Source organism: Leptosomus discolor, chromosome 12 (genome assembly GCF_034619465.1).
Source record: "Leptosomus discolor isolate bLepDis1 chromosome 12, bLepDis1.hap2, whole genome shotgun sequence".
In the NCBI taxonomy this organism is placed as follows: Eukaryota; Metazoa; Chordata; class Aves; order Leptosomiformes; family Leptosomidae; genus Leptosomus; species Leptosomus discolor.
The window spans coordinates 4,784,396-4,807,316 of NC_141402.1; the positions used below are offsets into that span (position 1 = coordinate 4,784,396).

The following is a 22,921-nucleotide window of genomic DNA, read 5'->3' on the forward strand; positions in this document are numbered from 1 at the left end:
ATGTTGCTAGTGCAAGCTTGTGTCACGTGAATAATGAAAGAAATAGTGCATGGCAGGTATTTGTTGTGGGAGGAAGGGTAAATGTGATTGAAATATCTTTTTTCACCAAGGTTTTAAGTAGGTTGCTCAAATTATCAGTACAGATACTCTTGGTGCAAGTGGTCTACATATTACATGACAGAAAATATCTTCCTGTAATTCCCAGTATGGCAATTGGACAAGTTTGAGCAAATCCTATTCTGTGTTGTGTGTCTGCGTGTGTGTTTTGCAAAAGTAAAAAAGTCTGATGGTTGGATGAACAATCTACCCACAACGTAACAACATAGGTAGGTATCGAGTTGTAGCTTCTGTAATGGCAGGTTATATAGACTATAAACCTCGAGGATCGGTGTGACATAAGAGTGTGTGCTTACTGCTGCTCATGGAGTTTTGAGTTGTAAGGTTTGGGGGTTGTAATTTTTACATCTATAACAAGCTATTACTAAACTTTTGTTTGAAACAGATAGAAAATAATGGACCTGTGATCAACATGATATACAAAGTGCTAAAGAACTCAGCACAAGGGTTACTATCCAGTATACATGTAAGACTGCTTGCATCTGAAATGTGCTCATCCCATTGCTTTTTAAAATAGCAGTCAATGTTTACATGTTCTGGCTTTTACAGGTGTCTTATGGTAGAGAGTAATGCTTTCTGTGAGATTTTTTTTTCTTTCATTATTTTTTTTTTTCTTTTTTCCCCTTTTTGGAATCTGTGTGCAAAATTATGGCTGACCTCAGTGTTTGGTTTCATTTTATGACATTTTGAAAATGATTGTGTCAAGTAGTGACTCCTGTGTGTAGTTTTGAAAATGTGAAAGCATGCTAAATCTTCATTATGTTCTCATGTTCACTGCTTGATAGTTAACAAATAATTTACAGTTTAGATTATGTAAGTGAAAACATCCCCAAAATCTGTAGGCTCTGTTTTTTACGTAAATTCCATTGCTTTGTAAAAGGCTTTTGCATTCTCTTAGCTTGCAGCTAATTAAGTATGCAAAATTATTACTTTGTTGTGTTAGTATTTATGCTTGTATTTAATTGCTACTATTATACACAGGATTTAGCATTTAAATAATTCCATTAATACTTTTGAACGAAAGTATTTTTCTTATATAAAACACATCATTATTGAAAATTAAAATATCTGAAAATTGAAAGTTTTGAGAGGCAGTAAATGCTTTTGATTTTGGTGGTGGGGAAGTGACATTTCACCACATGAAGACACGATAAGTCTTTGGAGTCTGCCATTGCTGGAGATAAGACAGTGAACATAAATGGTGACCATACTCTTCTGTCTTAAATCTGCTTTGTTATTTGAAAATACTGTGTGCAGATGGCTAACTTCATAGAACATGTTAGATGAGAAACTGAGGTTGTATCAAATATCTACACTTAGAGAAAATCTTAATTACTTTGAGAAAGCAAGCGTGATTCTGTAGGTGCCTGTTAGGTTAGTAAGTAAACTATGCAGCTTCAAGTCTGGAGATTGCCAGTCAGTCAGTAAAAAAGCAAACTAGCCCTTTTACCCAACAAAAAACCAACAACTGCTCTTATATTAAAACCTCTGCTCTTATGTTATTAAAGACAATATTTACATGAATTGTTTTTCATAAACCCTTGCCTGTATATAAATAGAAGTATATATGAGTACTATACTTCTAAACATCAGGTGTTTCTTTGGTAAGATTGTCTTTGCTTTAATGAATCTTTAAAAGTGTTCTAATCTAGTAATACTAAGTCATTAGATTTTAAGACTTTTAAAAACTCTGTGATTAATGAGCTGTATTATATTGCCATTTTCTTAACCTTGTTTATTCACAAAAAGGGCCCCATGTAGACAGTGGAAGTAATAGAAGTTTCTGCGTAGATAGATATGCCTTCATTTTAAGATTGCTGTGAAGGTTGGAAGTATAATATAGTATAGTTTATGTACTGACTGAAAAGCCATGTTATGTGAGAAGATAATCTTCTCGCCAGAAGTTGAGTATGAAACCATTGATTTATGAAATGAAAGATTTGGTATATTATAAACATGTTAAAATAGGTTAATTACATTTAATTCCACTATAGCACTTTTATAGCAGTCTGTCTTTACTAAAATTCACCCTGTACTATGGAAAAGACTGTCCTTTGTAGAATGAAATAGATGCCAAAAAGTTGTATTTTTAGTCATTAATTAATGCTGTTATTCTTGCAACCATGCAAGGAACTATTCAAGTCCCTTGGCTTCAAGAAAGCTATTAAAGCTGAGCTGTTAAAACCATTAGGTTTTGCAGGAATAGGACCTTTGTAACCATAGACAGGTGGGGTTGTGCTGTTTTGTACAAAACTTTAAGCTACTGTAGGAATTATTAAATAGCCTGATATAACTGGTAATCCTTTCTGATAAGTTTTTTAAAAAACTAAAGCTATATTGAAGACTTTTATCCAAAATTTAATTCATCTTTGTTAATAACCCTGAATATTTGACAAACCTTTTCATTGTTGAAGCATAATTAGGTTTTAGGTTGCAACAAATTTGTCATATCTTTAAAACCTGTTCCTCTTAGGTGACAGGGCGTGACGCGTTAAAAGAACGAAGTACAAAACCCGTCAAGATTGCAGAAAGTGATATTGATGTAAGTGTCAAATACCACTTTAGAACCTCTTGCATTGTTTTGGCTATTTATGTTGTACTGTTACGTGTTCACATTATTATACTCTTTGGGATAAAATATTGCTAGTGGAGACTTCTGTGCTTTGTTCTTAAATCTAACATTATATATTGATATGATTTCATTTTCAGGTCAAGCTAAGCATTTTCTGTGAGCAGGACAGAATTCTGCAGGACTTGGAGGACAAAATAAGAGCCCTTAAGGAAAATAAAGTAAGTAGTTTAGGAAACGGTTTTATAAAATAACTAATCATAAAATATGGAATTGCAAACAAAAAAATTGAATTACTGGATGTTGCTTGCACTGTAATAGTTTTCTTTGGAGATGGGTATAAACATATAAGGAAAAGAATTGGGTTTTATGTTAGGATTCAGTACCCACTTTTAGAAAAAGTGGTTTTGAAAATCAATGTTTTAAAACCATATACATTTAATTTTCTGGCCTTTATTACAAATTGGGGTACATACGCTTTTACGTGTAGTTTTGCTTTATATCTTAATGTGTATATGGTGGGAGGCTGAGTCATGTTTCATTTGCAGTTCTTCCCACCTGCACAAACATTGTTTGTATAAATAGCAGCGTGCTACCATATTGAGCTCTCACTGTAACTTGTGTGGTGGTTTGTTGTGCTGTTCTTTAAAAAAAAAAAGAAAGAAAAAGAGAAGGGAGTGAGAGGAGAGAGAGAATCAAATTTGCAGTAATTTCAGAAACCTATGCCAATTTACGTATAGTACTGTGAGCTTAGTTCTGAGGGTTATGACTGAAATGCTGGAATACCTTCTGTGACAAGTTCGTAGTTGGGGCCCACCTCCTTTCCTCTGTGCCCATTCAAGTCAGACTTCACACAGTAAACAATAACAAAATGATTTGCCTTTCCTTGCCTGTAGGTATCTTTATCTGCTTCGCTGCCTATGAGCTATAGCTGCCAACAAATCAAGGTGCTTCAGAAAAAAAGTCTGTTGTAAATGAAAGTACTGTCCAGGTGGCTCCTTCAGAAGAGCTACTGTGCAAAAATGATTCAGTGTTATTTACTCCTGAATGAATAAATTGGGCCTACTTTGTGTTTTAGACAGTATTTTAATTCCTCATATGGCTAATTCACCCATAGCAGCGAATGAGAACCTGTCCTTAAATGAGTGCTGTGGTAGGTCTGTCACAGTTCTATACTGCTTAAGGGAGTTTTTCTGAAACTGTAAATTACAGTTTTGTACAGACTGTAAATAGAAAAATTCCCCTCTCAGCGCTTTGTGTTTGCCACAGTTTTGGCTTATTAATGGAAAGATTGAATGGAAAATATCAGATCATTTTAGTTATAGCCGTTAACTAAGGCTCTTGTGTTTTTTCATTTACATCTCAGTCTCCACAACAGGAGGCCAATCCTAACCTCTTGTGGCTTATAGGAAAGGCTAGAGGCACGGAAAACAACTTTTGTGTTCCCACAGGTAGATCTGTAAAATTCCATGTATATGTTGTAAGCTTACTAGCATCTCCTTCTTTGTTAGGACCAGCTGGAGTCTGTTTTGGAGGTTTTACACAGGCAGATGGAACAGTACAAAGACCAACCACAACACGCAGAAAAAATTTCTTACCAGCAGAGACTTTTGCAAGAGGATCTCATACATATTCGGGCTGAAATATCCAAAGTTTCAACGGTAAGTGGTTTCGGTTATTTCAAGAAAACCCTAATTAAAATACGAGTTAGAGTAAAACTGTATTGTTTATTGGGTAGGGGTGTTCAGTCTCGTTCTGAACTGATTTGGTGAAGGTACAGGATACTAAACCAGAACAACCAGAACAAAAAAATTAAACCATCTCTCCAGCTTTCATTTTCAATGCGCACTTCACACACCCCCCCAAAAGCTTAAAAAAATTTTTATACCCATTTATGTATGGGGCTTAAATTGTGAATCATTCAACTAGTCCTTTGAAAATATAAATGTGATTCCATGGTATTTTTCCAGGGGAAAAGGGATTGGGAAAGTCTGTTGATACTTTGGTCAAAATTTACTGTTGATACCATGACTTAATAAAATTCAAATACAATTTAATGTTGCATTTTTATTAATAACAATGTTTTAAGAATTGGCTGTGAAAGAGAGTATATTAAACCTGAGTGGTGTTATTATTATACTGTAATATACTAGATTATTTCTACCTCTTAATGAATATGGGACTAGCTCTTCATGAGATTGTTTCTAGAATTGCCTGAACAGCTTTCCTATAGTAAGATCTGATTATTAAGGTACCAGTATTATTTAAATGTATATATGCGGTGGTTTACGCCTGTAGAACATGTGTGACTTTCACAGACAGCTTTTAAAATCTCAGCAGCAGCATAAATACCAAGTAGTTGTAAGAATGGCTGTACTGGGCCAGTCCAAGGCTCCTTCTAGCCCAGGGTTCTGGCTTCAGCAGTGGGCAGCTTAGGGAAGAGTAAGGATAGGAGAGCTGGGTAGTACTTTGTGTCATAACCAATCCAGCTTCTATTTTCTGCTCAGAGAATTTCTGAGACTGGTATTTTTTTGGTCTACTTAGTGATACCCAGCAGAGCTCACTTCCAAGGACCCGTAGAGTCTCCTATTAAATTCTGTGAACTTTTGCATCCAAAACATCGCTTGGCAAGGTATTGCACAGATCTTTTCCCCACTGAGTGGACAGCCTCTTTCTTTTATTTGTTCTAGCCTGACTTTTTTTTCTGTTTCATGTGACAGACCCTTATTCTTGTATGAGAAAGGATGGGGAACTTTCAGTCGTTACGTGCTCTTTCCATGCCACTCATGGTTTCAGAGACCTCCATTATTTCTTCCTTAACTCCCAAGTCATCTCTTTTTTCCAAACTTTAGAGAAAAAGCCTGTTCCATCATTCCTTACATAAAAATGCTCCAGACACTTGATTTTTCTCAGTTCTGGGTCAGAAGGCAGACTGTGGTGCCATGGATGCTAAGTAAAGGTGATTGGATAGCCTTATTTTCCAGGCGTCTGCTTGTTTATTCACTTCTGCAGAACCTTTAAAGGATAACCTGCTTTGTGTTTCAAAACATTTGTTCTGGTTTAGGTGACTCGATTTTAATTAAAAACTTATTTTAAATAGAGAAGTAAAGGAAAAGGAAATGGAACTGGAATAGACTTGATTCCTCCATAGCATATTAGTCATAGTTCAGATTCTATAAAGTGCCAGTTTTATGCTTAGGTGGGTTTGTGTGAGGAAGCTGGCCGGAGTTTTTTAACTAGGGATTCTTGAGTTGATCTTGCAAGCTATAAAGCATTTTGAAGTTTGTCATCAACCCTAAGCAAAAATGTAGATTACAGAATGGATTTTTTGCTTGTTTTTATAATAGAACACCACTATCTTTTTAAAAACACTTTGGCCCTCAATTAGGGAATGGATAGAGTGATTTCGAAGTTTATCATAACATTGTATTAGAGTATTCCTTCTGTTAATAGGAAATGGAAAATGCCTGGAATGAATATCTGAAATTAGAAAAGGATGTGAGCCAGCTGAAAAAAGCCTTACAGGAACAGATGAATAGTTCATTGGTATCTCAGGTGAGTCCATTTCCAGACACTGGTTTACTTATGAGACGGTTTTGTCTGAACTTGGAAGCCTTCACCTCGTAAGATAAATTCTCTGCAATTTTTGCACTGTATTCAGCTGTCATGTAGTTTAGTTTGCAAAGTCCAGATGTTGTAACAGCATAGCTGTGCAGTAACTAGCTATCTTGCAGCATGTGTAATAGTTTCTCATAAGTTGTCTATGCAAATTTGTCGTTATTTTATTATGTTTTTATTAAATGCTGACATCTTGACATTGATAACGTATTTAATTTATAAGACTGTGCAGGACTTCTTTCCATTTATTTGATCTGACATTGTTGGCTTCTTTATCTGTTTTTAAGAACATCAGTCACTAGCTTGTTATTGTCATCACTTGTTCTTTGTCATGTTCTTCGATTTATGGAACGTTTATCTCTGCAGATTGTTTTGTGGAGTAAGTGTTTAACAGCCATCAGTAATTGAAAGGCATCTAGGTTTTAAATCAATTATTCAGTTTTGTATCTTACAAAAAAGCTTTGTTTGAAGCTAAGTTATTCTGTGTGCTGAACTGGCTGTGACATACCAGGTTATTTCTAAATACCTGCTTACGACTGGTGGTTTTGTTCTTAGGGCAAGCAATAAAGTATGGATTATTTTTCCTGTGTTTAAGCAGAACAGTTTTATTTAAAAGGCAAAACACAAGGAACAAAGCTAGTGCATACATCTTGCTCAAATCTTAGCCTCCTTTTCCAAATATCCTGCACCAAAAGAGCTCATTAGTTAAATTTTTTAATTTATTTTTTTGTGACAAGTATCTGATCAGATATGAATTTAAGTCTATTTCACTATTAACGGCTGAATGTTTTGTATTAAAGCAAGAGTTGTAAGACTTTTTTAGATTGCATCAATCTTTAAAGTCCATTTTAATGTACTTTTAGTTTTGGGGTGTTGGGGGAGTGATTCAGTTTCTAGAGCCAGAATATCATGTAATTGAGCTCAGCTGTGGAATACATACCTCCAAAAAATCCGAGGGGTGTTTTACAACAGTCGTCCCTGTGTGAAGTTATTCTGTTTAACAAAGGAAAATGACAGGTTTAAACAAAATACACTTTGTTAAAGTACTTTAACAAACAATTTGCAGTTGTACATCGAGCATGCTTAAAATACCGGATGTGTGGCATGTGGTTCAGCAATCCATATAGAAGGAAATGCGGCTTGCACAGAAAAAATATTAACTCAGTTTTATTGTCATATCATGTACATGCATAATTATAAAAAATGCACATGCACACACAAACATATGCACGCTGTGTGTGTTGTGTGTATATACTTACATGTATGGGTGTATGTATAGGCATGGATAGGTACGTTTGGCTACGATTTTAAAAAATGTTCCTGAATACCTATTTTGGAGATACTAAAGGGAGGTGATTTTTTTTTTTTTCAAGTCCTGTATATGCTTAAAACTATATTCCTTCAAAGAAGTCTCACTTGAAGTACCCATAATAGTTAGAGGTTTTTTGATCTCTGCCCAAGGGTATGTAGACTCAAGATTGTTTATCTAGTATTTTCCAATACCGCTAAATTAATACACCCTATGTTTAAGAAAATGCAGTCTTCATGGAATATATTAAAAATTAATTAAATTTGCAGGCTCAAGTTGCTGTAGGAGATAGCTAAAGTTGCTATGTAGCATTAATTAAGAGGTTAAAACCGAAATGTTTCGAGCAGCTTGGTCAGAGTAGATCTTGCTTTTAAGAGTGTAGCTTCATTGTCTTTTGCTTAAGGGTTGGGGGGATCTGGGCATGCTGGAATTAACTGAGATGTGGTGTTTCGTCAGTGATAACTTTTTAGTTGATAAGTGTTTCTCCTCTGGTTTTACAAATCATTCTAAATTATGTTTCTGTGTGAAGGAAGTTAGAGAAATCGATTTATCTCTCCAAGTTACCTTTTCATACTTGCCCATAAAGTATATTTATACCCTTTCGTAAACAGCAATCTTGGTTTTCATAATTTAAAAATAAATTCATCTGTTTACCTTTTAGATCTAGTTTATTTTTGATCTAACATCAATATTTAAGTAATGGGAAGAAATAATGTTAAAAGATCTCCTGGCTTTTGTACATTACTAATTGAACATTTTGAGTGGTTTCAGAAGCAAGATTTTTTTGTACATGCAGGGTTTCTTTAAGCAGTTCTGAGGCTTGATTTTATTGTAAATCCATCATTTGGTTCCTTGGAGTATGATTAATCTCAGAAAAATGAAATGAAATGTGCAAATTTATAGTTTGTATCCTGACGATCTTTCAAGATAAGTCCCATCTATTGAGTGAGTTTACTAGAGGCAAATAACGTTCTCCATCATTTAAATGTTTGTGTTCTTGGCACCCTGTTTGCTGATCTGTGACCTGGCTGAACATATTTGCTGTTGTAAGACGGAAAGTGGAAAGCAATTTATATGCCTTCCTGAGCTCTATGAGGTATAAGAGCTTTTACTAAAGTGTTTCTCTTTCAGGCTTATGGGATTAATTAGCGGTTATTTTGCAGCTCAGAGTTCTTGAGCACTTTGTAAGCAATTCTTAACTAAAGTGTTTCACTGCCTTTTGCTTTCTTTAATAGTATTGTTGTCCTCTTGGTTTTACTAAGTTTATTCTTAATGCCAGTTTTTGCAGGCAGAATTACCAGGCTTTGATTAAGTAGATGAGGATGAGAATGGCTATTTACGATGATTACAGTGAACATCTGACTGAAGCGGTGGCCTTAGTAGCCAAGACCTCTGGCTGCGAGATGCAGTCAAAGGCAGAGTCCAGACTGTAGACAAAGCTTCCCTTTCTTTCCTTCTGGAAAGCCTCGGTAAAGCAAATAGGATGCGAGATGAAACCAATTCCTGGAACAGCAACAATATATTGTTTCAGCCTATAATACAGCCTATAATGTCCAGTAGACTTAGCAACGCAAATATAAGCAGCAATTAAATTTGTCAGCCCTTCTGAGTTCATTTTGGTTTTGTATTTCATCCATTAAAAGCCATTAGGAAGTTCATGGCAGTATTCAGGGAGACTATACTAATTTTTTGCTTTTTTAATACTGGACAGTTCTCTTAAATGTATTTAGTTTCATAAGGCTGCCTTAGCATCCTAAGTGTGTTAATATAGGATTTAAGAACAGACTTCAAATGAAAAGGTTCTGTAAGCTCATTTTATGTAGAACATTAAACTAGATTTTTGTAGCCTGGATAATATTGTAGAGAAAAATGTAGAGGTGTCTCTTTCCCCTCTTTCTATACGAAGTCTTCCAATAGTCAGAAAGTACTCTAATAAATTTTATGGGCAAGGTATGTTGGTTTGTGTTAGTGTGGGTTTTTTAAATATTAAAATATTTATTTAACTCATTTCTGGACTCCTAAGTTTTCATGGTTTTGGTATCAAAAGAAGAATAAGCCCATAATAAAATAAAAATGAGATATAATTTATTTTCCTTTTTTTTTTTTTTTTTTTTTTACTACAATCATCAGGAGAAAACACAAATACAAAAAGATTTGTGGAGAATTGAAGACGTTACAGCTGGCTTGAGTGCAAATAAAACGAACTACAAAACCATAGTAGACTCTATCAAGAATCCAGGTAAGGAGAACATAATTAAAGCTTAAAAGAGATACAAATGCAGCTGAATTTTTGGGTCTGCGCAAATAGTCTGGAACTTTGTTCTACTGCAGAAAATCTCGTTAATTCTGCTATTGGTTGCATCAGAAATCTCCGTTGATTAAGCACATTAATTTGACATTTCTTTGGTTGAGGTGACAAAAAGTTTTTTGTTGTTTGTGTTTGCATGCTGATGGCACTGAAATGGAACAAGCCATAAAAAAGGGAATAATAATAATAGGCCACGTTCTTCAAGTTGCAGAAGAAGTTTCTGTCACATGCCAAGCTCATACCAGCCTGGTATCTATTCTGCATTCTGTCCAGGAGCTCTTCTCTGTGTTCTCTGCTTTTTTTTTTTTTTTTTGAAATTTTGTTTTTTTCTCCTCTCCCTTGAATGCTGCCCAGCTGCCCTTGCTGCAGATGCCTTCCCCCTCCCTCTTCAGGCAGGTGTTTGGTGGGCAGAGCAACAACATCAGCTGTGGAAAAGAGAAGGGAAAGTGTGTGTGGTCTGCATTTCAACGGCTGTGTTATGTTTCAAAGAAAAGACCTAATGCATTGGGATGGCAAGAGACTGTTAACACCTACTATAAATTCACTTTATCTTTAAATTATCTTTGCTTATCTCTTACATATAGAGCTAAAATAGTTCTGAGATGGTGAGATCTCGTTTTATTTAAGGGACAGCTATGAGTGCTTAGCCTTGTCTAGATCTATAGGCATCCTAAGGACTCTGTGGCATGGGGCCAGATACAGCCTATGAACTGATTTTGTGTGACTCTCAGGCTTTTCCTTCTTTCCCTTCCACTGCCCTCTCCCAAGGAATTTTACTGTATAATATTAAAGAGTGTGTTTTTATTTTTAGCCTGAAAGGCTTGTTTGATCCTCAAGAAAATGTTTTCCATCCCTGCTATAAATGTAACAATCAAACATTTTTATGTCCAAAAAACCCCCCATTTGTGTTCAAAGCAACGTGTGGAGTATTAGGGCTGTTTTACGAAGTCCAGGGCTGTTAATTGCTATTCTTATGAATGATATTGATAAGAAACAACACCTAACACATTTGCATTTTTCTCCCCTAGAGAGAAAAATAGTGCCTTCGTTTTCTCAGTCTTCAGTGCCTTCCTTACCAGCTTCCCTCACAACTGCGGAGAGCAAACTCTCAGTTCTGCAAAGCCCTCCACCCAGCCCAGTTAAATCCTCTCTGGAGGTTAGGCTGTATCCACAGCCTTATTTCCAGGCCAGAACACAGCACCAAGCACAGCAGCTGAAAAAAATCGAGCCTCCTCTTCAGTCACCAATTAAGCTCAAGCCAAAGGTTGTAAGTACTGCTCTTGTGAGATTCATTGGCCAGTGTCTCCTTTACTTCTGGCAGAAACAGGGAAAGTTTCATGATTACAAAGTGTGCCCCCTCTTCAACAGGGAGACGCTTAAGGTGTTTGTATTGAAACTGAGCAATAGCACTTAGGGGAGACTGTATGTGCGTAACCTGGAGCTGTATGTACAGTAGCCCTGTACTGTTTTGGAACATATCAGTGCAGAGCCTTCCCTGGTGATGCTGTGTGCCTGATTAGTTGGTTGCTTTCTTGGGTCTTGTTTGGTTTTTAAAGCCTTAAGCTCCTGGTGTGGACAGAGGAGAGCGTGCTAAAGCAGTCACATATAACTCGTGATGAACTTTCAGTCAGTTTGTGCTTCAGACTGTTTGACAAATACCCGTCCTCTCCTGTTGCCAGGAAGATGAAGCACCGCCCAGACCTCCTCTCCCTCAGTTGTACAGTCCTGATGATCAGCCACCAGCTGTTCCACCTCTCCCGAGAGAAGCTACCGTCATCAGACACACATCAGTGCGGGGCCTGAAACGTCAGTCGGATGAAAGGAAGAGAGACAGAGAACTCGGACAGTATGTAAATGGAGATTACAGGGTGAGCGCTCACACACCTATACACCTGCACTTTAAAGATCTGTGAACCTATAATCAAAGGTATTATTTGTCTTTAAAATAGGTGGACATCTAGGTCTTGGAATAAGGAGAGAGAGATATAATGGCAGAGAGATAGTAATGTCAGGGAGAGATCTATGCTGTGTAATAATGGCAAAGAGAGATTTAGTAATCCAGAAACAAAGATGTAGGATTTGTTTTAAGATTATTAAGACTTGCTGTCTGTGATTTCATTTGAGCTGATGAGTGTTTTTCCGTATAGGTGGAACTGCGTTCATACATGAGTGAGCCAGAACTAGCAATGATAGGTGGTGACCTCAGCCAGCCTTCCAGTGGTTTAATAAGTTCTGACAGTGGATACCAGACATTACCTACCCGTGGTAAGCCAGGAATTCATGTAGTTGATTTTTAACAGTATTCTCTGTATAGGAGCTTTTCTCCCCTAGGATTTTCTGGAGATGATCTTTTTCATCAGATCATTATTTTTAGATTAACTGTACAATGCTGTGGAAGTCTAGAGATTCTGTGCATTTTAATGGCGCTGTTACAGACAACCAGCCTTTTGCAAAGCAACTTAATATATAATGCTTTAAAAAAAGCACATAGAAAAACATGAAATTAGCTGTTACTGTGTCTCCTATATTTGGAGTTATTTTTTCTCATAATTTCTGTGTGATCTTTTACGAACTCAAGTATTTTTTTTAAACTCTTATATTGCCGTTGAAATGAAAGTGATAAAGAATATGAATATAATGCCCCCAGACACTACATGTGACTTGACTCTCCATACCCACTGTGCCACAGTCCTGTAACTATTTCACAAATGAGGATAGAGAGGATATTTGGGGAAGAGCAATTCATTACTTAGCCATTCTCTTCTTATTTCTTTCCTTTCTAACTGTAAATGTTAAGGTTTGATTTTCTTCATTAGATGTGACTATTTATACAGCTTATCTACTGTTGTACAAGCTGAGTTCACACCATTCCTCATTTAATATAAGTTTCCAAATTATTGTAGATCTTTCTGAATTTTGATCAATAGTGACCTGAAACACGTTACTTTTGGCTGAAATGGAATTTCGTGCTTCTTATGGTCTTCTGAACTGGAAAATGTGAAACATCAGCTAACGTAGTAACCAGAATGACATAGAAAAAGAGTAGTAATTTGAAAAAATTATCTGACACTTGTCTTAATTTTGTCTGTCATTTGGTTTGAAAGTATTCTTTTTTTCCTTATAAAGGTTTATCTGGATCAACTTCCAGATTGCACCAGTCATCTACCATTTCATCATATGCAACACTTAGAAGGGATAGGTCCAAGGTAAGTTTTAAATTAATGTCTGAAGGAATGTGTCTGAACTGTTCGAAGTAGTTAATCCCAGAATATATTTTGCATAGCAGGAAGGGGGATTGTAGTAGCATGGGAGAGGACCAACACCTGTGATCTAATGAAATGTCTAGTTTTTCACTTTGGTAAATGAATCAGGAAGCAGACAGACTAGTTACTGCATTTGAAATAGACTTCTAAAACAAGGTTTAGAACCAAAACTCAGCACTACTAATAGAAAATATAGGGTTGAGATATACAAATGAATGCAAACATAATAGAACAAAATTGTGTTCACTTAGTAATGAGGTAGGAGAAAGAGTTGATTTTTTTTGTATTCTTGTAAACTAATTACAAGATGTGTTTTGTGTGCCTCGTGACTTCTACAGGAGAGACCAAAGAGTGCCTTGGAACGTTTATACTCTGGAGACCACCAAAGAGGCAAGATGAGTGCAGAGGAACAGCTAGAAAGAATGAAGCGACATCAGAAGGCATTAGTTCGTGAACGGAAGAGAACTCTTAGCCAAGGAGAAAGGCAGTCTGTTTCATCTCGGTCTTTCATCAGGCCCATTTCTGCAGACATAGGCTCAGTATGTTAGATATGCCTTAAAAGGACTAAACTGAAAATATCTTTGGATTTATTTTTTTTTTCCTAGCAAGCACTTTCACTTGAGTGTGTGTGATGCTTCTAGTCTAATTAAATTAGTGTTATACAGTATAAAATGAGTTCAGAGAGTGTGAGTAACAGGTGATTGGTTTTTTACTAGTAGTTACAGTTTATGTAGCAGGTTCAGCAGGTAAGTTGGTCAGAGGTTAGTGTGCTGAGCAGAGATGTGAGTACATTGGAGTGATTTCAGAGACATGATTGTTTTTTATTGGAATTGTATTTAGAAAGTGTAAGAAGCTTGTACAGTTTTAAAATTGCTTCATAATGGAATGGGCCTTTTAGAATGTTCTTATTCACCATGGGTATTTTTCTTTTTAATTCATAAATTAGGCTGCAAGATAGTCATGGTAATGGCAAACCAAAGTGCTGTTTGTTTTTTTTAGAGAGATGATAAATGGATAATCAATTTTAAAATCTAATCATGTTTATTAGAAATTTATGTAAGAGCTAATGTGTTTTAATTGATACAAATTCTTCTTTAAAACTCAAAATGTAGAATATTCTAATAAGGCTCAAATTTAAGCTGCTGAAGAGAAGGATTTTTGTTGCGCTCTGAGATTAAATGCTGTGCAGACGATAAGTTTGTAATGATACATTTTGGATACTAACCAAAGCAATTCTAATTGGTGAAGTTACCCAGTTGCTCACTTGGTGCTAAACCAAGATTGTACTGTAATTGCACTTATGCTTTTAATTTATTTTTTTTTTATTTGGTCCACTAGAGCTTTAGAATGATCACCTTGTTTTACCTAATTCATTGCACAAGATCTCTTGCTTTTAGATTTGTCACTCATCATACCTAATGCCTCTTTTTTTGTTTGCTTGTTTTTAATTTGCAGAATTTTGTAGTTATTTTAAAATTTCTAACTGGACTACTCAATTTTTACCAGGCTTAATTGCATTTAGTACATGTGTGTCAATTGCTAGCATTAAAAAAAACCTTTAATATTCAGCCTTTCATTCCCACTGTTTGGTAGCACTAATTTGCAGCCAGTTATTTGTATTTACTTTCTCAGTAAATACGAGTGCACTACTTGGAGACGTTCATCTCTTTTGTCTTCTGTTTTGCAATCACAAATTTCTTAAACGTAGTACATAATATTTGGGAACTGTAGAACTATAGTGTCACTGTTCTTTTCATATTTTAATTAGAAGTAAATCTGAGCTTCTTATGTTTCCTGACTCAATGTAACATACACTAGTCGAATTTAAACATTTTCGTAATGCTCTTTATTGACAACTGTGGCAAACACTTTATCTATAGATTTGGGTGCCATCTTGGTCTTTTTCTTGCTGTAAAGAATTAAAATAGAATCTTTCAGCCCTAGCAATGTTTGTAGAGGTCATCCCTTGTACCTATAGGGCTTCGATACGCAAAAAGCATGTTTGATAGCACAATTACTTACAGCATTACAATTATTTAGCAGCCAAAATGGCAAACAGTTAAATGTAGAATTGAAATGCTGCTCAGTATGTAACATTTGCTTTAAACATACATTGTACGTGTAACTCTAATTTTAATTGGTCAGCTCTCAAGTGTAGTATGACATTTTAAGTATTGATCACAGTACATGAATTCGTTATATACAATGCCTTTTTAATGTAAAAGTCGCAACATCAAAGCCAATAAAAATACTGCTTCGTGAGAATGGTTTGATGTTTTTCTTACCTATATATAACAACTTGAAAATGATACTGTGTATTTAAAATAGACTATGTCAATCAGGCCTGGTTCGAATATGAGTAGAAAAATAAGTTTGGAGTACTTGTATGAGAGAACTTTTTTTTTTTTCCTTTTGAATTCTGTAAAGAAACATCTTAAATTTTGAGATATAATTGCCTTTTAGCTGTTTAACTTTTTTAATATACATGGAAGATATTTATCTTCTGAGTGAATATTGAGAGCTTGTGCATGAATAGGTTTCAGTTTAGGTTTATTAGTGCAGAGCATAACGAAGTCTAAGGACTTCACATGGAGTTCAAACGTCAACGAAAACAAGCCAAAGATTTGTAACAGAAATACTGGAGATATTTTTAAGAAACGTACAATGGCACATTCTCCTATTGATATGCTCAAATGCTTGAGGAGATAATTTTTTGGTTGTTATTCTTTTTGTCCCTTCTCTTCCCCGCTGCTTTTAATACCACGTTTCAGTTCTGTGTGGTGAAGTTGCAGAGATCCGCTGGATGGAATGATGCTGCAACTAAACTTAATTTTTTGAAAAAAGAAGCGTCGGTAGAGTTCTTAAGCATGAGTTTGTATGCAGCTGTGTTGTGTGTAGTTGTGAAGGAGCTACTGGGCAATGATTTGGGAACTCTAAATTACGCTGTCTAGTTGAAATACATTCTGAATTTATTATTGCTAAATATTTACCTTGTAAAGACAGAACGTGAAAGATTTTTTGTCTTTGTAGGTAGCTAGATACTGCTTTGAGTAAAGTCAGAAGAGCTTAGAAGTTAGTAAATTATTATTTTTTATTTCAAGACAAGTCAATGCTAGTATGTGATACATTGTTGGCTTTAAACACGAGGTATTATTCTGAAAAGATACATAAAATTTTCAAGTTGCAATTCTCAACCTGCAATATAAACACCCTTTCTGTGTGATTCAAAGTCACACAAGACTGCCTGGTTAGAATGCCTGGGACTAGTCTGTCAGTCCGTAGGCTCACTTGTATTGACATTTGTGCTTCCACAGATGTTTGTGTGTAGCTAGTTCCATGTTAATCGTCATATGTGAAATTGTGATTAATACATTTGTTAGATTTTAGTACTGATTAATATTACCTGTAGAGTTAAACAATACTCCCAAATCCATGCAGCACAGCTAGAGATCAAATCTCCCAACCATATGTTCCAAGAAATACAGTTGTATTTTCTTTTTCTTGTCAGTTAAGGGGTTTGCTCTGTGGATTCTTTCAGCTATATAGCATTTGCAGCAGTAGTAATGTACATTGCTAAATGATTAATTTGGCAGTATGGTTGAATGCCGTTAATTGTTTTGTATCTATTACCAGTGGAAACGAGAGCAAGAATTTGATTTGCAGTTACTTGAGAGGGCAATTCGTGGAGAAGACAAGGATGAAAATGAATGGTTAAAAGTTCAGCCAGTAGCAGTGACAGAGACAGACCTGGAGCCTCAAGACTATGATTTAGATATCAGCAGAGAGGTAACGCTCATAATTTTTTGCTTCCTATTCTGTGCCCCAAAATATTAACCTTTCTAAGTTTTAGGTAGTGAATTCTCATCTTTTCTTTTGAAAGTTAGCTGGAAGTTTGAACTCAAAGGAGTCCTTTGGGTATTGAAAATTTATGGTCTGGCACTTAGAATCTCTGGAAGGTTCGTGTTCCTATTGTGTTTTAGTGGAGAGAAGAAATTGAAAGGTTGGGTCTACTGTTTGCAATATATGTCTTGGGCTTTATAAAGGAAAAAGTGATTAAGTTAGGGAATGTTACATAAATTGGAAAAAAAGATAAGACAACATCTGGAGTATTTGAGAGTAAGAAACAGCAACCAAGGAAAAGTTAGTTCCCCGGGGCTACCTTACTCTTCATTTTGACTGGCAAAACATGGTAGAGAAGAGGGAGCACTGCTTTATTCTGGTCAGAATAATGAACACCTTTCTGTCAGCTTTTCAAATTACTTGCTTGGTGTTCTGGGCACTAGATCTTCTTTCAGCTTTAGTACCGAGTAAAGTGTTTGTTTGAAATGCGATTGAGCCATCTGGTGGAAAAGAAAGAATACAGCAAATGGGAAGATTTCAGTAGGTACTATGCATTGCATAAAATGCCACGGTAGATGGATGGAAAATCAGTAAAATTATTAATGATAGTTAGATTAGTAAGCACCTCTACTATTCTGAAAGCTGTTGGCAATGTATAATTTTATATTATAAGAGGTTGAATCTATGAGCCATTATCTGTTGATCTCTGTGAATGAATGTCTCTTTCAATTAATCTTTGTATATTTTCTGCAGGAAATGCAGTGCTCCTGTAAACTTCAGGGACAGAAAAAAATATTTCCATTGTATTGACTTTCCTCTGCTATTAATTTTTTTTCCTGAAGGCCTCCAGGGCTACATGAATCCCTTCATACATCCAAATTAGCGCCCTAGGCCTAGGATAAGGAACATTTTTGCTTATAGGCTTTTCTGTCCTACTTCAGAGCAACTGAAGCAGATCTGAAGCTCTGAATGTGAAGCTTTGTTCTCAGGTTACCCAGGTTGTCTTTTTCCATTTCATGTACCTGGCAGGCACTTCTGTGCCTCACAAGCAGATGTACTCATTTGTGTCTTTAAGGCAAATAAATCTGCTGTTTACGTGACAGCTGAGTTTGTTATTCTGGAAGTGGCAGGATGAGCTGACCTAGGTTAGTTACAGTATGAAGATAGAAACATAATTTTTAAAAAAACCAAAACCAAACAAACGAACAAAATATATATATAGCTACAGAGCAGAGTTGGATTTGAAGGTAAGGAAGTGTAGTAGAAAACAAGTATTTTTCACAAAGCGTTGGCCTTGGGTTCACTGAGAAGGAAATATAAAAATTTGAGGTTGTGATTTTAATGTGGTTCTGAGTTCCAGTGACTGTATTGTATGCTTTGGGCCTGTGATCGCCTGTGAATTACTGAACCGAATCCCTGGGGGTTACGTCAGGCCACTTTACATGTGCTATCAAATTAGTGTGGACTAAGTTCAGTGGTGACAAATTTAGGATTGTTTTTATTTAAAACTTTGAATTTTGAAAACTCATCGCCTCATTAGTATTTTAACAAAAATCCAAAGAGGAGAAGAAAATAAATTTTTATTTATTCACTCATGCTCTATTTGTGCTTTTCAAAAGCAGTCTGTTCTGTATAATAAGCATTGGTTTTCAAAGTCCATTTGTAAACTGAATTTTCATTGGGTGATTTAGATCTCTTATGCGGAGCAAAAATTTCCCACAAAGAAACTGATCCTAACAAAAACTTGTTGCTGGGTTTTGTGCAATTGTATTAAAATGTTCAATTTACAGAATTATGTGTATGTATATGTAACGTGTTGTTACAATTGCATGATGTTAGTGTATTTCTGGGTCAGGTCCCTAGACAACTTTTGAACGCCTAGGATTTCAGAGTTTATAGTCCAAGAATTTCCTAAGTTGATTACAAACTGGTTGTTTTGTTTTGGTTTTTTTTTTTTTTCCTCTACTGCTTGCAGAAGAAGATTATACAGTCTCAAAAAAATGATATCCTAGATCAAAACTTGAGGTGATACTTCCTTTCAGTTGTAGGAAGTCCTCACTGGCATGACATAAATATCGTGACATTAAAATCTCAGGTTGTCAGGTCAGTCTTGTGGCGTCTGCTTCTTTCTACTGTAACAGCTTTAGGCAGTGTCCTACTTTGGGCTCTAAGCCTGAGCTGAGGAAAGGTTCCCTGTTTATTCTGATTTCTTTTGTAATCCTCTTTAATATTTGTTCGATCTGTCTTCTAAAGTAAATGAAAACAAAGGGAAAAGACACTGTTAAAAGGGCATCAGCTCATATCCAGGAGGAGTGTTTAGCATCAGGTATATGTATTGGGTGTGAAAACAGGTGCTTTATTATTTTCACTAGGTTCTCCCATTGAGGAGAAGTTATCTCAATTTGGTTTTATCTTTGTTACTAAAAATTTGGTGCTTGCTTTCTTTCTGCAGTTGGCAAAACCAGAGAAGGTTGCAATTCCAGAACGCTATGTTGAACTGGAGCCAGAAGAGCCTCTTTCTACAGAAGAACTGGCAGCAAGACAGCGTAAAGCGGAAAAGATAAAGAATATTCTTACTAAATCAAGGTCAGTTGTTGGGTTTTTGTTGGGTGGTTTTTTTTTTGTTTTTTTTTTTTCCCCAAATCTTATATAGGGGCTGGTGTTAAACATTGGGAACTAACTTCATACAACAGTCTAATTCCTGTTGAATTATCTAAGTATAACTTGTGGCTTTTAGAAAATGCACACGGAGTTTATGCAGTATACTTAAAGCTCCTTTTTAAAACAGGGTGGAAGAGATAATGACAAATTTTGTATATGTCTGTGTTCTTGTTCAGAGTATACTAAAATAGTAGTGAGTGCTCACCAAGCAACTTGTGGACGAGAGCGAGGGGGAAGGAAGGGCATAGATCTGGCCAAAACCAGAAGGAAAGTCAGTGTGAGAGGAAGGTTCGGTTGTCTCCAGACAGCTGGAGTTCTGAAACAGCACTCTTGGCTACTTACAGCTAATGTAGAGTCAGCTGAAACATTCAGTTTCAAGAATTTGATTACCTCAAGTATCTGCTGTCTCTTTGGAAGACAATTAAAGAGGCTATGCCTGAGGACCACCAGGTTATATGCCTTTTCCTCTGGGCACTAACAAGAAATGTTATTAACAACTTCAAATAAATAGCATTTTTTGGTAGTGCTTTCATGGGAACAGTGTATTTACAACAAAGGACTTTCAGATGTACTTAAGGCTATGCAGAAGTTGTGAATGAATGTGTAATGCATCATTTGTCTTTGTATGCTGCAGTCATTTACATACAATATCTAACACTGCTTTGAAGACTGTCATAAAATACGGAGCTTGATAGCTGATAGCTGAAACGTGCTGTAGGAATTCAAGCTTGTTCTCATCTGCATGGTCGAGTCTACTTTATGTTTGCAAATGTTAATGTTGTTTTGCACTGTCCCACTAGTATGCACAATCTACAGCCTACTGTTGCCCAGGACAAACACAACTCGGTTGATTTAGATTCACAGCTGCAAGAGCAGGAGCGCATCATTACCATATCATACGCTTTGGCTTCTGAAGCCTCTCAGAGGAGCAAGGAGGTAGCAGGTAATGCTTAGTTATTTACAAAATAACAGCTATTTCTCATCAGCTTCTAAAGTTGGGGGGGTTGTTGCTGAACTCCTGGCATAAGAGAGAGTTTTAGTCATTCATATTCAAAATAGTGAAAAATGTGTATCGATGACGAATTTAGAGAGACTAAAGATTTACATTGAGTATTCGGCCTCCACTGGACAGGGTGAAGGGGACAAAATAGTATGATCAGTAAGTTCAGACCTTGGAAACTTGCTCTTAGTACTAATAGTACTAAAAATTAAACATTTTTCAATGACTCCTCTATAATTATATTAAATGAGGTATTTCTGTATTTATTTTTAAAAAGTAAATTGATCTGTGACTGAAGAGAAAATCAAGACAAAGGGTTTTGTTGTTTTTTTTTTTTTTTAACAGAAGGATTCCTTGGTCCAGTGGTTAGAGTACAATCATTTGCAGCTTGAGCTGTATGATAACAGGCTGAAAAAGACATTGTAAAATGGGTATTGGCATGTTTCTGTCTGGTGACCAAGATTAGAAGTCAGAGCAAGACAGCTGTGCATGAATTCTGCTCGATGCCTGGAAATTAATAGATCCTTTGCAACACGTTACTAAAAGTGATAATTTCACTCTTGATTGCTTTATAGTTGAAATAAGTAAGAAATGTCAGGAGATTTGTATCACACAGTAATACATGCAGCAGCTATTCTAGCAAGTGTCTTGACTGGCCATTTATAACTGGCACAGTTCACTGTTCCAGTGGAGAATGGAAATAATGGAAACTTCAACTATGATGGAGAAAAAATATGCACATTTCTCATCTGAAGTTGTCAGTTTAAACTTATGGCACTTGCCACAGAAGCCCTTATGAGCTTCCCATTAAAAACAGATTATTCCAATGTCCAGATGCATAACGTGCACCTATAGTAACAGACTGTTGATTGAACGGGGCTGTATACTCACGGATGCAGTGGCAGCTGAACCTGAGGGGAATGTGATTTTGAGGGGATGGAATACATTTTCAAGATACAAGTCTTGAGACTTCGGAGAGGTTCTGTGGGTAATTTAAGTGACTGGAGGGGATAAAATGATTCACTGAAGAGGCTGGACAGTATAAAAACCAAAACAAACAAAAAACTACAGAACTGTAAAATCTTGGGAGCATTTCAGTAGGAACTTTTTGGACCTGTGCGCCAAAACAGCTTCTCTGCAGGCAGTCTGGTGCTAGTTCTAGCAACCAGGCCCTTGTCACAGCGACTCGCACGCTTTGGTTATGGAGTGGGAGGGACATAGTGTTTCAGGAGGGATGACCCAACGCGGCATTTTGCCACATGAGTCCTAGCTGCTTCTGGGAAAAGCTAGAACCGAAGCTAAGATCAACCAAGACGAACGCAGCCTGTACTTGAAATTCTTGCTCTGTGTCCTTACCAGAAGAGCAGAGTGCCTGCCACGCTGAACTTACTTCCCGCTGTGCGTAACTGCACAGTAGTGAAATATGTTTGATCTTTTTATGGTTTATTGTGAGTGTAGTGGCTATGTTTTCATTATTACAGGTTTTTTTTGTTTCTATTTTATTTTATTAATTGTAATTATTTCAAAAGTGTGATCACCACATATTCTTAGGTACATGTAGCCGCAGAAATCTTCTTATTTCTTTAGTTCTCCCCAAAGAGGGAATTAAAATGTGTATTGTCTCTGAAATGTTTAAATGCTGCTTGAAAACATTTGCAGGCAGTTGCAAGATGATTTTTAATTTTAATTTTCTGAAGCATAGCAGCTACCTCTTGTCTTTCAGACACTTAAAAAAACCTAATGTAGTAGACAAGGGCTTGATTCTTTAAGGAAATCCAAACCTTTGTGTCTGTGGGTGTGTTTCCTTGCCACATTTGTATCTCAAGTACTCACTTCGTGTAACATGTCTTCCTTTGATTTAAATGATTACTTATCCCTTTCAAAACAAACACCTTTCAAGGTATTCTAAAAAATGCCAGAGTGGTTTGGTTTTGACAGAAAATGTACAAACTATAAAAAGAGTTCAGGTTTTTTAGTTACGGCCTATTTTCTGATGATCTGAAGTGATTAAAATGAAAAGCATTTGATGCTTTCCGCAGCTGATTGTACATTCTCATTTATTCGCACTTTACAGATTCCTTCACATTCTTATTTTTCTAGTTTGATTTTTAAAATATGGGTTGTCATTTGCTCTTTGTTGATGAAGCAGGCCATATCTGAAAATCCAAAACTAAAGGTCTGGATTTTTTTTACAAAGATTTGGTTATGAAAAAGACTGCGAAGCTTAACTTTTCCC

At 36.1% G+C, this 22,921-nt stretch overlaps 1 protein-coding gene across 3 annotated transcripts in view; it reads left to right on the forward strand.

The window, feature by feature from the left end:
- PLEKHA7 (pleckstrin homology domain containing A7) overlaps positions 1-22,921 on the forward strand; it is a 155,299-nt gene that overhangs the window by 129,685 nt on the left and 2,693 nt on the right. For 2 of the 3 annotated variants that reach the window (XM_086472205.1, XM_086472204.1), the window contains exons 14-26: positions 2,591-2,659; positions 2,827-2,907; positions 4,198-4,347; positions 6,140-6,241; positions 9,744-9,852; positions 10,950-11,188; positions 11,601-11,789; positions 12,069-12,186; positions 13,048-13,127; positions 13,523-13,723; positions 16,818-16,970; positions 19,477-19,610; positions 20,486-20,628. In XM_086472205.1, coding sequence (XP_086328331.1) covers positions 2,591-2,659; positions 2,827-2,907; positions 4,198-4,347; positions 6,140-6,241; positions 9,744-9,852; positions 10,950-11,188; positions 11,601-11,789; positions 12,069-12,186; positions 13,048-13,127; positions 13,523-13,723; positions 16,818-16,970; positions 19,477-19,610; positions 20,486-20,628 — 1,768 coding nt within the window. Of the gene's footprint in view, positions 1-502; positions 584-2,590; positions 2,660-2,826; positions 2,908-4,197; positions 4,348-6,139; positions 6,242-9,743; positions 9,853-10,949; positions 11,189-11,600; positions 11,790-12,068; positions 12,187-13,047; positions 13,128-13,522; positions 13,724-16,817; positions 16,971-19,476; positions 19,611-20,485; positions 20,629-22,921 lie in introns of all 3 variants that reach the window. The other variant, XM_086472203.1, reaches the window with a different exon arrangement.